Source organism: Myotis davidii, unplaced genomic scaffold (genome assembly GCF_000327345.1).
Source record: "Myotis davidii unplaced genomic scaffold, ASM32734v1 scaffold676, whole genome shotgun sequence".
NCBI lineage: Eukaryota > Metazoa > Chordata > Mammalia > Chiroptera > Vespertilionidae > Myotis > Myotis davidii.
Genome location: NW_006287321.1, coordinates 395622 through 411686, shown reverse-complemented (window position 1 = coordinate 411686; position 16065 = coordinate 395622). Strand labels below are relative to the sequence as shown.

General features: G+C 38.5%; 1 protein-coding gene across 4 annotated transcripts in view; it reads left to right on the top strand.

The window, feature by feature from the left end:
- RNF13 (ring finger protein 13) overlaps positions 1–16065 on the top strand; it is a 200087-nt gene that overhangs the window by 131321 nt on the left and 52701 nt on the right. For all 4 annotated transcript variants that reach the window (XM_015560888.1, XM_015560887.1, XM_006759084.2 and 1 more), the window contains one exon: positions 8775–8880. In XM_015560888.1, the coding sequence (XP_015416374.1) occupies positions 8775–8880 (106 nt within the window). The remainder of the gene's footprint in view (positions 1–8774; positions 8881–16065) is intronic.

Below are 16065 nucleotides of genomic sequence, written 5' to 3'. Positions count from 1 at the left end.
TTCCCGAGTCCGCAGGCTGCCGCTCTATCCACTGAGCCAAACTGGTTAGGGCTGGTTTTTTCTTGTGTATGGTGTAAGTTATTGGCCTAGTTTCATTTTCTTACATCTATCTGCCCAGTTTTCCCAACACCATTTATTGAAGGGACTGTCTTGACTCCATTATATGTTCTTGCCTCCTTTGTCAAATATTAATTGAGTGTAATAGCTTGGATCGATTTCTGGGGTCTTCTATTCCATTGATCTATATGCCTCTTCTTGTGCCTGTAGACTGTTTTGATTACAGTGGCTTTGTAATGTAGCTTGATATCTGGTATTGTGATTCCTCCAACTTTGTTCTTTCTTAAGATTACTGCAGCTATTCAGTGTCTTTTTTGGTTCCATTGTTAGAGCACTTTCCTTCTTGAACCCTGCTTGCTGTATCATTTCCTCCTATATTCTCCGCTCGCTGTGCCATTGTTGGAAGCACAGCTCCTGATCCTGTCCTACTATGCCAATTGTTGGGTCCAAGCCTCTCTGCCAGGGCTGGACCTCCTTGAATGCCGGGTGGTAAATGAAGAAGCCATGAGAAGTTGTGAGTAGATAAGAGAGTCTTAATTGTAGAAGCTAGTGGCCATGTAGCTATTAGACAAAGCAGTTCTTCAACAAGGAGCTATTAGACAAAGCAGTTCTTGAAAGTAAAGTCCCATACAGTAGGCAGCCATACACCAGCTAGTTAACAATACATCTTTTCTACATAGCAGTAGCCTCTGTACCTACAGCCATTATCTGAGCAGTCGTGCACTGCCTCTGGACCTACGGCCTCTCATTGTAGGCACATCTAAGCTAACTCACTATAGCAGTATCAATAACATACTTTAGTGCTACTTAGACAAAAGAGGCTTTCTGCCAAATGGTGACATCAATCATTTGGGTTAAAGAAGGGCACGTTTGCACAGTGTAACTTGAGATTACTGTGTCGTTGCACCTGTATATACTATCTTAGCCTTGAATACTTTAAGATTCCCATTCTCTGAGTGGCCTTGGATATCCAGCGTACTCTAGACAAGGCCTTACAGTTCCATATAAATTTTTGGAATATTTGCTCTAGATCTGTGAAATATGCTGTTGGTATTTTAATAGGGATTGCATTGAGTCTGTAGATTGTCTTGGGTAGTATGGACATTTTAATGATGTTGATTTCTACCAATCCATGATCATGGTATATTCTTCCACTTAGTTATATCTTTCTCTTATCTTTTTTCAATGTTCTGTGGTTTTCGGAGTACAGGTCTTTTATACAGTATTTATTTATTTATTTGTTTGTTTGTTTGTTACAATAGTAATTGGCATGGGATCTTAATTTATCTTTCTGATAGCTCATTATTGTTGTATAAAAATTCCACCTATTTTTGAATATTAATTTTGTATCCTGCTGCTTTGCCAAATTTAATCTAGTAGTTTTTTGGTGGAGTTTTTAGGGTTTTCTATGTACAATATCATGTCATCTGTGAATAATGAGACTTGTACTTCCTCCTTTCCAATTTGGATGCCCTTTATTTCTTCTTGTCTGGTCGTTGTAGCTAGGACTTCCAGTACTATGTTGAACAAGAGTGGGGGAAGTGGACATCTCTGTGTCTTCTTCCTGTTCTTCGGAGAAGAGGTATTAGTTTTTGTTCTTTCAGTATGATGTTGGCTGTCAGTTTGTCATATATGCCCTTTATCATGTTGAGATATGCTCCCTCTATTCCACTTTGCTGAAAATTTTTATCAAAAATGGTGCTGGATTTTGTCAAATGCTTTTTCTGTGTCTATTGATATGATCATGTGATTTTTGTCTTGCAATTTATGTGATGTATCATGTCTATCGATTGGTTTGCAAATATTGTACCAGCCTTTCATCCCTGGAATAAATCCCACTTGATCATGGTGTATGATGTTTTTAATGTATTGCTGGATCCGATTCGCTAATATTTTGTTGAGGATTTTAGCATCTATGTTCATAAGGGATATAGTTTATTTGGTTTTGGAAATAGTGTAATGCTGGCCTCATAAAAAGAGCTTGGAAGTATTCCTTCCTCTTGAATTTTTTGGAGTACTTTGAGGAGGATAGGTGTTAGTTCTTCTTTGACTGTTTGGTAAAACTTCCCTGTGAAGCCTTTCAGACCAGGGCTTTTGTTGCTGGAAGTTTTTAAATTACTGCTTCAATTTCATCAGTAGTTATGGGTCTACTCAGGTGGGTTTTTTTTTTATTCTTCCTGGTTGAGTTTTGGAAGATTGTATTTTTATAGGAATATATCCATTTCATGTAGGCTGTCCAGTTTGTTAGAATATAGTTGTTCATAGCATTTTTTTTTATAATCCTTTGTATGTCTGTGGGGTCAGTTGTTATTCATCTCTTTCATATCTCATTTTGTTTATTTGAGTTTTCTTTGTTTCTTGGTGAGCAAAGGTGACAGGTGGCACACAGGGTCCCGGATGGGGGCGGGGCTTATGCCCCGCTGCCCAGGGCTGCACATGGGGCCGATGGCAGCTCGTGCTGTCCCACCATGCCTGTAGTATAGGATAGAGGCCTGGTGCACAGGTGGGGGCCGGCTGGTTTGCCCTGAAAGTGTCCCAAATCAGGGTGTGGGTCCCGCTTGGGTGCCTGGCCTGAAGGCTGAAGTCTGTTTGCAGCTGGTTACTCCCCCTTCAGGGTGGGGGTCCCCACTGGGGTGCCTGGCCAGTCTGGGTGAGGGCTTGAGAGCTGTTTTCAGGCTGGAGGGCAACTTAAGCTCCCAGCCTCTCCTTTTATTCTTTTTTTTTATTCTGGGATTTATTTACCTTCTATAGATGTCACTGGAGCTGAGAGCCAGCTCCAGCTCTGAGGGCTGAAAGCAGGTTTCTGGGTCTGTTTGGCTTTTATATTTGAAACTCTGTTGCCATTACAGCAGCTCTTAGCTCTGAGGTCGAAGCTGGCTGAAAGCAGGTCTCTGGAGCTTGTTTAGCTTCTATAATTGCAACATAGTTGCTTAGAGTGCAGCTCAGAGGCCGGCAGCGGCAGGCCGGGAACATTGGCTTCCTCTGTCACTGGAGAAAGCAAGCCTCCTGTTCGCTTCAGCTGTGTGGCTGCCAGCCGCCATCTTGGTTGGCAGTTAATTTGCATATCCTGCTGGTTAGCCAATGGGAAGGGTGTTGGGGTTATGGTCAATTTGCATGTTCCTCTTTTATTAGATAGGATTATTTTTAGTCTCTGTCATTTATTTATGCTCTAGTCTTTATTATATCCTTCCTTCTACTTACTTTGGGCTTTTTTTTTTGTTCTCTTTCTAATTCTTTAAGTTTTAGGGTTAAATAGTTTGATGTTAATTTTTCTTGTGTTTTTCTTTTTGAGGTAGGTTTGCTGGGTCCCAGAGATTTTAAGTTGTTGTGTGTTCATTTTCATTGGTTTCCAGCAAGGTTTTGATTTCTTTCTTTATGTCATTGGTAACCCATTCATTGTATGATAACATTATATTTTGCCTCCATATGTTTGAATGTTTTGGGGGTGTTTTTACTGTAATTGATTTCTAATTTTATTCCACTGTTACTAAGAAGATGCTTAGCATGATTTCAGTTTCTTGAACTTGCAAGTTCTTTGGTTCCTAACATGTCTTCTATCTTTGTGAATGATCTTTGTGTACTTGAGAAGAATGTATATTCTGTAGCTTTGGGGTGAAATGTTCTATAAATGTCTGTTAAATCCATCTGTCCTTTAGAGTCACTGTTTCCTTGTTAATATTTTGTCTGGAAGATCTTTCCAGTGAAGTCAGCAGGGTGTTAAAGTCCCCTACTCTGACACTATTGTTGATCTCTCACTTAAAAACCTCTAGAATTTTTTTTATATATTTAGGTGCTCCTATATTGGGTGCATATATTTTACCAGGGTTATATCCTCTTGTTGGATCAATCCCCTTAGTATTATATAGTGATTTTTGTTGTCCGTTTTGAAGTCTTTTTTGTTGGATATGAGTATTGCTATTCCAGCTTCTCTTTCTTTTCCATTTGCATAGAATTTTTTTTTCCATGTCTTTCACTCTCATCCTTTATGAGTCTTTAGTTGTGAGGTGGGTCTCTTGTAGACAGCATATATGCTGAGGTCCAACCCCAATAGGTCCAGGGGTCCCCAAAGGTGTGGATGGAGTCAGCGAAGAAGGAATGACACAGAGACAGCATTCAGTTGATCAGCAGCCTAGCCAGGATCTGTAGCCAGGATCTCCAGCCAAGTTCTGGTGTTTATTGTCTTGTTACATCTGTATTTATACCAGTTGATTTTAATCCTGTCAGTTTCTATTGCAAAGGTTAGGTCGTTTCTTATCTCCATTCCAGGGTGTAAAGTTTATGTAGCTTAAACATAATTGTTTGTAGTTAAAGTGATTAACTACCCTCCTGGCACTTAGTTAAGGGGTTTTATCCCCTCCCTAACTTCAGGGAAAAACCCCTACCTGGGGAAACAACCTTTCTCGGGGAGGTGACCTTGGTTAAAACACATAGCGCTAAGGAGAGCAAACATATTAAGAACAGTATGTCATATACGCCAGGTCCCTTGAAACATATGCTGTGCAGATGTTTTTTTCCTGCAGCAACTGTGTCAAGCAGCAAGGACGGACAGGCTTCTGGCACATATAGTTGGGTCATGTTTTTGTATTCATTTAGCTACCCTTATTGATTAAGGTATTACATATGTGTTCTTATCCACCCGTGGCTCCCCCACCCCGCCACTCATGCCCTCACCCCCCTCGTGTCTATGTCCATTGGTTAGGCTTATATACATGCATACAAGTTCTTTGGTTGATCTCTTCCCCTCACCCCACCTTCCCTCTGAGATTTGACAGTCTGATTGATGCTTCTCTGTCTCTGGATCTGTTTTTGTTAATCAGTTTATGTTGATATTTATATACTGCCATTTTAATTCTGTATGCCTAGGTTTCTCTCTTTGTTTCTTCTTTTCCTTATAGCCATCCCTTGTAATGCTGGCTTCCTGGTGATGTACTCCTTTAGCCTTTTTGTTTTGTTTTGTTTTCTGAGAAGCTCTTTATTTCACCATCTATTCTGAATGAGAGCCTTGTTGGATATAGTAATCTTGGTTTCAGATCCTTGCTTTCTATTACCTTGAGTACTTCATGCCATTCCTTTCTGACCTGTAGAGTTTCTGATGAGAAGTCAGTTGTCAGCTTTAGGGGAGCTCCTTTGTAGGTAACAGTTTGCTTTTCTCTTGCTGCCTTTAAGATTATCTCTTTGTCTTTAACTTTTGGCATTTTAATTATGATGTGTCTGACTGTGGGCCTTTTTGGGTTCTTCTTGCTTGGGGTTCTCTGTGCCTCCTGAACTTGTGTGACTTTTTTTTTTTCATGGGGTTAGGGAAATTTTCTACCATTATTTCTTCAAACAAGTTCTCTATCCATTTTTCCTTTTCTGCCTCTTTTTGCACATCTAATATGTGAATATTGTTATGTTTCCCTTAAGCTGTCCTCCTTTTTTTAATTGTTTTTTCTTTTTGGTTCTCTGATTGAGTTATTTTTTTCTACTCTTTTAACTCACTGATCTGATTCTCAGTTTCCTCTAATCTGCTGTGTATTCTCTCCAATGTGTTTCTTATTAGTGCTATTTCATCCTTTATTTCTGACTATTCTTTTTTCATAGTTACTATATCTTTTCTCATGCTGTTGAGCATCTTTACCATTATTATTCTGAACTCTATATCAGATAAATTTCTTATCTCCATGTTATCTCTTTTTCTGGAGAATTCTTTTGTTCTTTCATTAAGGGGTTATTTTTTTGTTGTTGTTTCCTCATTTTGGCTGCCTGTTTGGGTTTGTGACTATGTATCAGGTAGATCTTCTACACCTCTCAATCTTTAGTGCAGTGCAGTATCTAACGCTCTTTATGACTAATTAGGTCAGGCAAGGAATCAAAGCCTCCAGAGACTGCCACTGTCTGTAGACTGATTGGATTCTATCTTGAGTAGCCTTGAAGCACTCTCATCCACAGGTGTGGTGAGTTTTTCCAATAGGGTGGGGCAGTTGCTTCTGCCTGGAGGCTAACTGTTATTTTTTGTCTCTTAATGGGCCTTATAAACTCCACACTGTGGGGGAATTCGTTTTCCAATAGGGTGGGCCAGTGGTCTTCCTCCTAGGCAAAAAAATCACCTGTATAGCAAATGTCTTTCTAAGAAAGATGATCTTTACAGTATGAGGGAATGTCTCAGCATAGGAAACCAGGGTGTCTGTCTTTTGAGCTCTAATTCCAGAGCCCCAACCCTGGCTTCTGCTCACACAGCTCCAGTCCATTCTGCCCTTCCTTTGCCAGAGCCAAAGGTGAATGGCTGCACATGGAATTTTGTGCACTGGCCCTTTAAGAGGGTGCCTGCATTCCAGCCATCTCTCCCTGGCAGGCAACAACCCTGCTGCTTTTCACAGCCAGAGTTATGTGGGCCCCTTTCTCAGTTCTGGCACTCTCTCCTGGGGGCCTGTGCTTGGGGATTACATCCCAAAGTTCTCAGTGGGAACCCCCACAGCTGAGATATCTCTCCTGAACTTTAATTGCTGTCTGTGGGAGCCTGGCCGCCTGTTTGCACCTCCGTCCTTCCTACAAATCTCTATGTGATCTCCGCTTTATGTCCTTGGTTATCAATATTCTCTCCAGCTAGTCTTCAGTTGATTTTTCAGGATGTTTTTATTTTAGTTGTAATTCCAATTTGATCCTGGGAGTGTGTCAGTGTAGCTTCCACTTACTTCACTGCCATTTTAAATCTCCTTCTTACAGTATATCTTGATAGTAAACTAAAATGTTTTGAGATATAACAGGCAAGCATTAATAGGACATGTTATAGAACATTAGATTTAGAACACAGACCTATGAATCTTAACACTAGAAAATTCTAGAATCTTTCTGTTTCTGTGGTTACACACACAGGAACTTTCCAATATAGTTTCTGAATTTCTTGTTCACTGGGTCTTCCTGCTTTGTTCATTTAGCTTACTTCTTGTCACCTAGCAGTTCCATTCATTTCTGAGCAACTCTGGGACTTGTCTCATAGGACAGTGTTTATCTAATACAGGCTGTAATTATTTTTATTAAAGAAGAAATAACAGAATATAAGAATGTAAGCTTTGCTATTGCTGATATATTTAGATGCTGTGATGGGCTGAATTTAGGATATGCAGTAGTCTGGCTTCTAAAGCCTAATGGTGTTAATTTTTAGCAGGTTGGTGGGGATGAGAGTAGGGAGGTGTGCCCAGAATCATCACCTCATGGACAGGCTCTTGTACCTAAAAGTGGCACTGCTGTCACCACATCTCAGCTCTGGCTTGGTTGGTTCCAGAAGGCTTATGCCAAGAACAAGGACATTACTTACAGAGCTGACCTCAATGCGAAAGAGATGGTATCAAATAGAGCAGCTCAGTCCCTGCTTGTCTCTTTCTTACACTTCTGATCCATCAGTCATGTCAGTTTTTTATGTAAAGACATAAAAAATGCATGTCATTATTTTGTCATCCGTATTCTGTTGGAAAATTATTGAAATAAAAAGCTGTTTTTATTCTAGCAGTCTTAGTAGTTTTTGGAGAATATTTAAGTTATTGGGGCGAAATTTCTGATATCATCTCTTCTGTTTGTTTTTGTTTCTGGTGAAGCTTGATAGAGTGTCTTGGATGTGAGTATAAAAATAATAGTTTAAAGACTTAAAAATTGATTTAGAATAGAAATAATTTGCTTTCATGTTATTTTTCTTAAGTATTATGGTGTCCTAAGCATCTCTGTATGGGGGGAAAAGTCAATCTATTTTTATTTTCTTTTATCAAATTGAGAATTTTTGTTTTGCATTTAATCCTTGATTTATGAAGTATCTGGCCTCACTACCTATAAAAATCACCCAGCAGTGGGTAACAAAGTAGTGTTTCTGGCACCATGTTACAATAGCACGGGAGTACAATAGACTGAGGATATTTTCTAATGCAGGATTTTGGTGTTGTGTAAAATTTGCTCACGCAACACAAATAGTATGCCAACTCTGATCACAGTTTCGTTTCATGAGTACCTACTAATTTTTATAGTAGTAATTATTACAGTAAGTACATATTCATAACAAGGGGGAATAGAGCATATAAGGTATGTGCATTCTCCACCCTTCCCCTGACAACATACATATTCACGAAGTTGTGTTTTTTTTTCCCCCAGTTAAGCAGTGGAGAAGATGGAGAACAGAGAGGAAGCTAAAACTCCTTTGAATTCCTTTACCAGTTTTCCACTCCATACCTCACAGATAATGTAGAGAACAGGACTGTATCATTTGCCTCTGGTGTAACAAGTTCACAAAAGCATAGAGGGAGGAGGGAGTGTATTTTCACCATTGATGGCTTCAGAATTTCTCCATAGGACATTGATTTGTTTGAAGTGGGAGTTTGTGCTTGACATACTACCTCAGATATTGCCATTATTTTAATGTTGATTTTGCATGTAAAATACTCATACTTTTGCTAGGTTTCTAAATTCAGTATATAACATGTTTTCAGGATGGAGAACAGTAAGTATTGATTGGCTGATTTCCCCTATACAGTCTAAAAGCTTCTTTTAATTATATTGACATTATTTTGACCAAATGTGTGAAAAATGGAAAAATCATCCCTTAAGTTATTGGAAATTATACATTAGAAAATGAGATGTGTCCAAGTGAATTTAATTGTAATATCCAAATGCTTAAAAAAATATCTTCCTTGGTTTTGATTAATATCATAATTTGGCAACTGTTAATATTTATCATGTATTCTCTTTTCTTCCAGGGGCCACATTATCTTAGTTCCAGAATTTAGTCTTCCTCTGGAATACTACCTAATTCCCTTCCTTATCATAGTGGGCATCTGTCTCATCTTAATAGTCATTTTCATGGTAGGTAAAATTATTTTAAATGCTTTTTAAAAAAATAATATAGATGGTCTAAATTACACTATATTGAGTAATAGAAGCCTTGCTTTATTTAAAAAGTATGTATTGTGTGAGTCCATTTGTATAACTGGTTCTGGAAAAGGAAAGATAATTTTGGTAGAAAAAATCAGAACAGTGATTGCTTCTGGAGGGTTAGAGAGGGGCAAGGGATTTACTGGGACACCTATGAAGGAACTTTCTGGGGTTTGAGTCATGTTCTGATTCTCAAGAGAAGTTTGGGTTGTACTAATACCTGATTCACCAAATTATATAGTTAAATTTTGTGCATTTCAATATATGTAAATTTTACCTCAAAAGAAAAGAGAATTTTTTTAGAAAAATTAAATTCTAAGTAATGATATACATGGTGAAGTAATTTGGGGGAAGTATACTGATAACTGCAACCTACTTTGTAAAAAATTAATAGAAAAAAGGATTTATTTATGGATAGATAGAGAGAGGGATGGATAGATATGTGATAAAAAGTAGCATAGTAAAATATTTGTTGTAGAATCTAGGTAGTGACCATATGGTTATTTATTTATAAAAATTCTTTAAATTTTTCTCTATGTTTGAAAATTTTTATATAAAATGTAAATAACGAATAGTATGAGGGCTTGAGATAACCACCAAAACATTGGTTACCGAAGGATGGCTTCAGGACTCTTAATGGGTCTTTAGGGTCAAAATCATTTTTATAATAATACTAAAATATTTTTGCTTTTATCACTGTCAGTCTCTCAGGGTTTATAAAGGAGGTTTCTAGAGGCTATATAGTATGTCTTATGAAAACAAATTGAAGGCAAAAGCAGATATGAGAATCCCTCTGTATTCTACCAAAATAGATATTAAAAGAGACCTGCAAAAATATAAAACAATCCCACTGTTCTAACGTTTTTTTGATAAAGAATGTTTTTATCAACATCCAATGAGTTTAGTATTGTATTTAGTTTATACATTAATTTAAAAATTAAATGGCATCTTTGAAATGTTTAGTCTTCCTATGCTGCTATGGTATTTCTTTTTAATTATTAGGTCTTTCATATCTATCAGTTTAACATTTTTCTGTAAATATTTTGCATGTCTTTTGTTAGACTTTTTTGAAATTGCGTTTTCTAATTATTACTAAGCTATAAGGACATGATTGATTTTTTACAATAAACTTAATTTTGGAATAACAAGAAGATTTACAGAAAAATCACAAAGAAGAGAGCTCCTGTTCATTTCTCATCTAGTTTCTCCTCTTGTTAACATTTCTATATATATAAAAGCCTAAGCGAACTTTATAACCAGTCACTATGATGTGCACTGTCCACCAGGGAGCAGATGCTCAATGCAGGAGCTGCCCCCTGGTGGTCAGCGTGCTCCCACAGCCAACCTCCCCCTGGCTGGTCTGCTCGATCAAATCTGATTGAGACTTAGGTGAGATGGGCCCCAATGGGCCCCGATCACCAGCCAGGCCGAGGAATCCCACCTGTGCACGAATTCGTGCACCGGGCCTCTAGTTACATTATAATGTTATATTTATCAAAACTAAGAAACTGACATTGCTCCATTACCAGTAACTAAACCCCAGACTTTGTATGGATTTTACCAGTTTTTCCATAAATATACCCAATCCAGGGTTACCCCATTGTATTTAGTTATCACATCTTCCCATTCTCCTCTGATCTATGACAGTCTCCTTATTTTTCATGACCTTGACATTCTTAAGGAGCCCTGGCCAGGTATCCTGTAGAATGTCCCTCAATCTGATATTTTCCATCAGAGTTGGAATGCCCTTTTCATCATATTATGTCAGGGGTATGTGATTACTGCATAACATCACTGATGATGCTAAACCTTCCTCCCTTGGTTAAGGTAATGTTTGCTAGGTTTCTCCAATGTAAAGTTACTATTTTTCTCTTTATTCTGTTCTACCTTTGGAAATGAAGCACAAAGTATAGCCCAACCCTAAAGGTGGAAAGGGACAGGAATTAGGCTTCATTTCATGAGGGTCGTAGGGAGAATCTACATATATTACTTAGAATTATTTTGTAAGAAAGAAGTGTCTCTTTGGGGTTATTTATTTGTTTATCTGTTCATTTATTTATTCACTCATTTATTTACATTAATAAGTACTCATGTATGTTTATTTTATACTTTGGGTAAAATACAATATTATTTATTTTTGTTGTTTAAATTATTTGAGCTTTGGCCATTGAGAACTGTGTTAGGCTTACTTCTGTGTGCCTTTGATTTAACCTATCCTTTTTTTAAAAAAAAGTACTTCTTTACTGTCTAATACTATAAGAAGCTTAAAGCTCATCTTACCTTTTTCTTATCCCAGCCCTAGAATCAGACATTTATCCAAGGAGCCTTGGTTTCTTTTATTGAAGAGTTTTATTTAGAAACTGTGATTTGGACATTGGCCATTATTGATTTTAATACAGTAATTTTATATCTGTAAACTTGCTGAATTCTCCTGTTCTGATAATATGAATTTGTTTATTCTCTTGGGTTTTCAGTGTAGAAACAATGAAGTATAGAATGTTAGAACAACAAACAAATAAAAAATACTCTTGGTAAATTGGGAATAGAAGTACATATCCTTAAGCTAATAAAGATTATTGACTAAAAACTGTAAATAAACATTATTAAATGGTGAATTATTAGAAACCTTTCCTTGAAAGTCAGGAACCAAAAAAGGTTGCCTGTTGTTGTACCTTCTGTTAGCATTGCATTATATTTTCTGGCAAAACATGAAAAAGAAAACAACAAAAAATGCAGTGAAAGGATTAGAAATAAACCAAATTTTTATTTGCTTTTTTATATATATATATATATATTTTATTGATTTTTTTACATAGTGGAAGGAAGAGGGATAGAGAATTAGAAACATCAAAGAGAGAGAAACCTCAATCAGCTGCCTCCTGCACACCCCCTAATGGGGATTTGCCCACAACCAAGGTATATGCCCTTGACCAGAATCGAACCTGGGACCCTTCAGTCCGCAGGCCGATGCTCTATCCACTGAGCCAAACCAGTTAGGGCGTTATTTGCTTTTTAAGAAAATAATGAATGGATGCTGAATTATGTCTTCTGTCTGTTGTAATGATCATTGGTTTTCTCTCTTTATTAATACCTTGCTGACACGTCACAAGTTAACTTGTGTTTCCACTTACATTAATGTAAGTAATTTTAGGGTCTGAAAGCAATGTAGAGTTTTAAAAGAGCACTCTAGACTGTTTTCAAATAAAGATTCACCCTTCGGATTATCAGGAAAATTAAAAAATCATGTTTTACAAAAAAACAGTATTCAGTGGTAAAAATACTCCACTAGGATGTGTAAAGTATGTTCCTGGAAAGAATAGTAAAATACGATATGTATGTAAAACTTGTTTAGTACCATTGCATGTAGATACATGTTATACGATATATCACACTAAAAAAATATTTAAAAGAATGAAATATAAAAATATATGCAATTTATTAATTTTGACATATAGTAATAGAAATGTAAGGTATGACAAAATAAAGTACATTTGAGTTTATTTAGATACTTTCATTTAATATTCAAGTATGGAAAAGTAGCTGGGTGCATGGGTGAGTTCTGTCTTGAAATAGCTAGTCAGCAAGGTGTTAAGTTGGATTACATGAATATGTTTTATAAATTTTAAAAATCCTGTATTTTTGGGATAAACTATTTGATCATGATGTGTAAATTTTGTCTTTGCATTTAGATTATTCAGATTTCTAATATGGGCTAGTCAGTTTTACATTTGTACATAATCCTTTTTTTTAATATATTATTTTTTTAAAATATATTTTATTGATTTTTTTTTTACAGAGAGGAAGGGAGAGAGATAGAGAGCTAGAAACATCGATGAGAGAGAAACATCGATCAGCCGCCTCCTGCACATTCCCCACTGGGGATGTGCCCGCAACCCAGGTACATGCCCTTGACCGGAATCAAACCCGGGACCCCTCAGTCCGCAGGCCGACGCTCTATCCACTGAGCCAAACCGGTTTTGGCTGTACATAATCCTAAATAAAACATTAGCCACCTGAATGTCTTGGTAAGAGAAAGTTTTAGTTTTATCAAGCTATAAGAGTCTTGGCATCAGAAGTAGACAATGAGTCTACTCTTGAGTACTGTTGATAGGAATGTTAAATGGAACAGCCACTATAGCAATTCTTCAAAAATTTAAACATAAATTACCATATGATCCAGCAATTCCACTTTTGGAAATATACCCAAAAGAATTCAAAGTAGGGAGTTGAAACTATGTTCATAGTAGCACTATTTGCAATAGATAATCCAATTGTTCACAAAATGTGATATGTATATACAGTGGAATATTATTCAACCTTAAGGAAGGAAGTTCTGACACATGCTACAACATGGATGAACTTAGAGAGCATTATGCCAAGTGAATAAGCCAGTAACAAGGGGACAGATATTGTATGATTCTATATGTGGTACCTAGGGTAGTCAGATTCACAGCCTGAAAGTAGAATGGTAGCTCCTGGGAGCTATAGGAAAGGGAGAATGGGGAATTATTGTTTAATGGGTACAGAGTTTTAATTTTGCAAGATGAAAAATAGTCTTATGGATGGATAGTGGTGATTGTAGCACAGTTTGAGTATACTTACTGCCATAGAACTGTACACTTAAAAATGGATAGAACAGTAAATTTTATGTATATTTTACTATGTTTTAAATAATATGAAAATAACTGGACACAAAGTTAGCCCTATAAAATTGAAGCCTTCTCTTATTTTCCATTTTCTAAAGTATATTTTTCTGAAATTGGAATGATTTGTTACTTGATTTTTTGGTGAAGGTTGCCAATAAAATCATCTAGAATCTGCTGGCCTTTATCATAGTTACCTGGACATTTACTGGTAGATGGTTGTCTACTTCTTCATACTAAATTATATTTCTAAGAAATTACATGTTTTGTCTGCTATAAAATATAGAGACAAAATTGATTTATAATATTAATATCTTATACAATCTATAATAATAAAAGCATAATATGCTAATTAGACCGGACAGCCGAACGACCTTCCGTACGTCCTTCTGGACGAAGCCGCCATAGCAGGGGCCGGTGCAGAGGCAATTAGGGACGATTAGGCAGGCAGGCGAGCAGTTAGAGGCAGTCAGGCAGGCAGGCGAGCAATTAGGGGCGATCAGACAGGCAGGCTCGATTTCCCCTAAGGGGTCCTGGATTGCAAGAGGCCCAGCTGATGGACACCCCCAACCCCAGTGTGCACCAGGCCTCTAGTAAAAGCATAATCAACCTAATGGTGGAAAGATCAGTTGCTATGACACACACTGAGCATCAGGAGCCAGATGCTCAATGCAGAAGCTGCCCCCTGGTGGTCAGTGCGCTCCCACAGGGGGAGCACTGCTCAGCCACAAGCCAGGCTCATGGCTGCTGAGTGCATCGGCTGTGGTGGGAGCCTTTCCTGCCTCTACTGCAGGTGGGCGGTAAGGAGTGAGGGGCCCTGGACTGCCCAAGGGGTCCTGGACTGCAAGAGGGCACAGGCCGAGTTGAGGGACCTGCCCCAGTGCACGAATCTTATGCACCAGGCCTCTAGTATTCATATAGCAATTTAAAGAGAATTTCTACTATATGTGGAATGAGTTCTCTTCATAGCCATCTGTCAATATTGTCAGTTTATCTGTTTTGCCTTTCAAAGAAGTAGACTTTGAGGTTGTTATTTTTTTCCCTTTCATTCATCCAATATTTATTTTGCACCTTGGATGAACTAGGCACTTAGGGTTTGAGGATTCATCATTGAACAAAAGAGTTAAAAATCCCTGATGTCAAGCAGCTTACATTTCAGTTTTTATTTATTTCTTGAATTTCTTATTTCTGCTCTTAGCATCATTATTTGTTTTCTTGTGTTCTGTTTGGGTAACAATTACTTTAGTAATAAATAATAATACAAGAATAAACTCACAACTGTAAATCTACTTTTTCCCCACCCTGTATAATACATCCTATATAATAAAAGAGGAACATGTAAATTGACCATCCCTCTGCTACACTCACCAGCCAATCAGGAGAGTATGCAAATTAACCCAACAAAGATGGTGGGTTAATTTGCATATGCAGGCACCAAGAGGCCTGGGTCCTGGGAACATCCTGGAGACCCAGGCTGCTCCTAGCCTGTAGGCTTACGCATAGGCCCTGAGCAGCCAGGGTCCCAGGATGCCCCTGGCCACTCCAGGCCTGTGGGCGCAGACGCCAAGCGGATGTTCCTGCCCCATGGCCGCTTGCGTGTGTGCAGGCGCCAAGCGGCGGCCTGGGTCCACGCCCCCCAGCCCAGCGCCCATCACAGGGCGAACAGAACAGGCCTTCCTGCGATCGCTCGCAGGGCAAACATAACAGACCAGGCCTCCCCTGATTGCTCACAGGGCGAACAGAACAGGCCTCCCTGCAAACAATCGTGGGGCGAACAGAACAGGCCACGCCTCCCCGCGATCCCAGGTGAAGAAGCCGTTCTGCTGACCAGCCTGCGCTATGGACCTGTTTGGGTAGGTGGCGCAGAGCCCAGGGCCTCTAGCCAGTAGCCACGGGAAGTCTCCCTCTCCCCAGAGTTAAGAGCACTAGCCCAGGTCCACCCAGCGCCCGGTCCTGACTGCCAAGGTGAGTTCCTGCAGGCTGTGGTTTGATCCCTAGGCATTAGCAGGAGACTAGTGCCTTTGTTATTGCTGTGTGTCCAGGTTTTAATTGAACAAATTCCCGGTGGTCCCGGGTACCAGCTTAGTAAAATCTTTTAGGAGGAGAATTCTGTCTGGGTTTCCTCAAATTCCCTCAGCCACTAGTCACCCCTCCATAAAGGCACAGAACAAGTGTGGCCCCTTAAATAAAAATCAGAGGTCTCCAGCAACGGTGGGCCTCTTTCATCTCAGTCATTTGGACTGGATGGCATTTGAGTATTGATCTAGGCACCATGACAGGGAACACACAAGCTCAAGTCATGATCTCTGCCCTTAAATAATTCACAATCTTATTAGAGTGAGTGGATGATAAAAGTGCAATAATGACATCAGAATGTAAGGCAACAATACAGAGAGGAACAGAGGCAATTGCTAGGATGATTTTCCAACAATTAGTACAAAGAGTATGTGCTTTGAATTAAGTAAAAAAATTA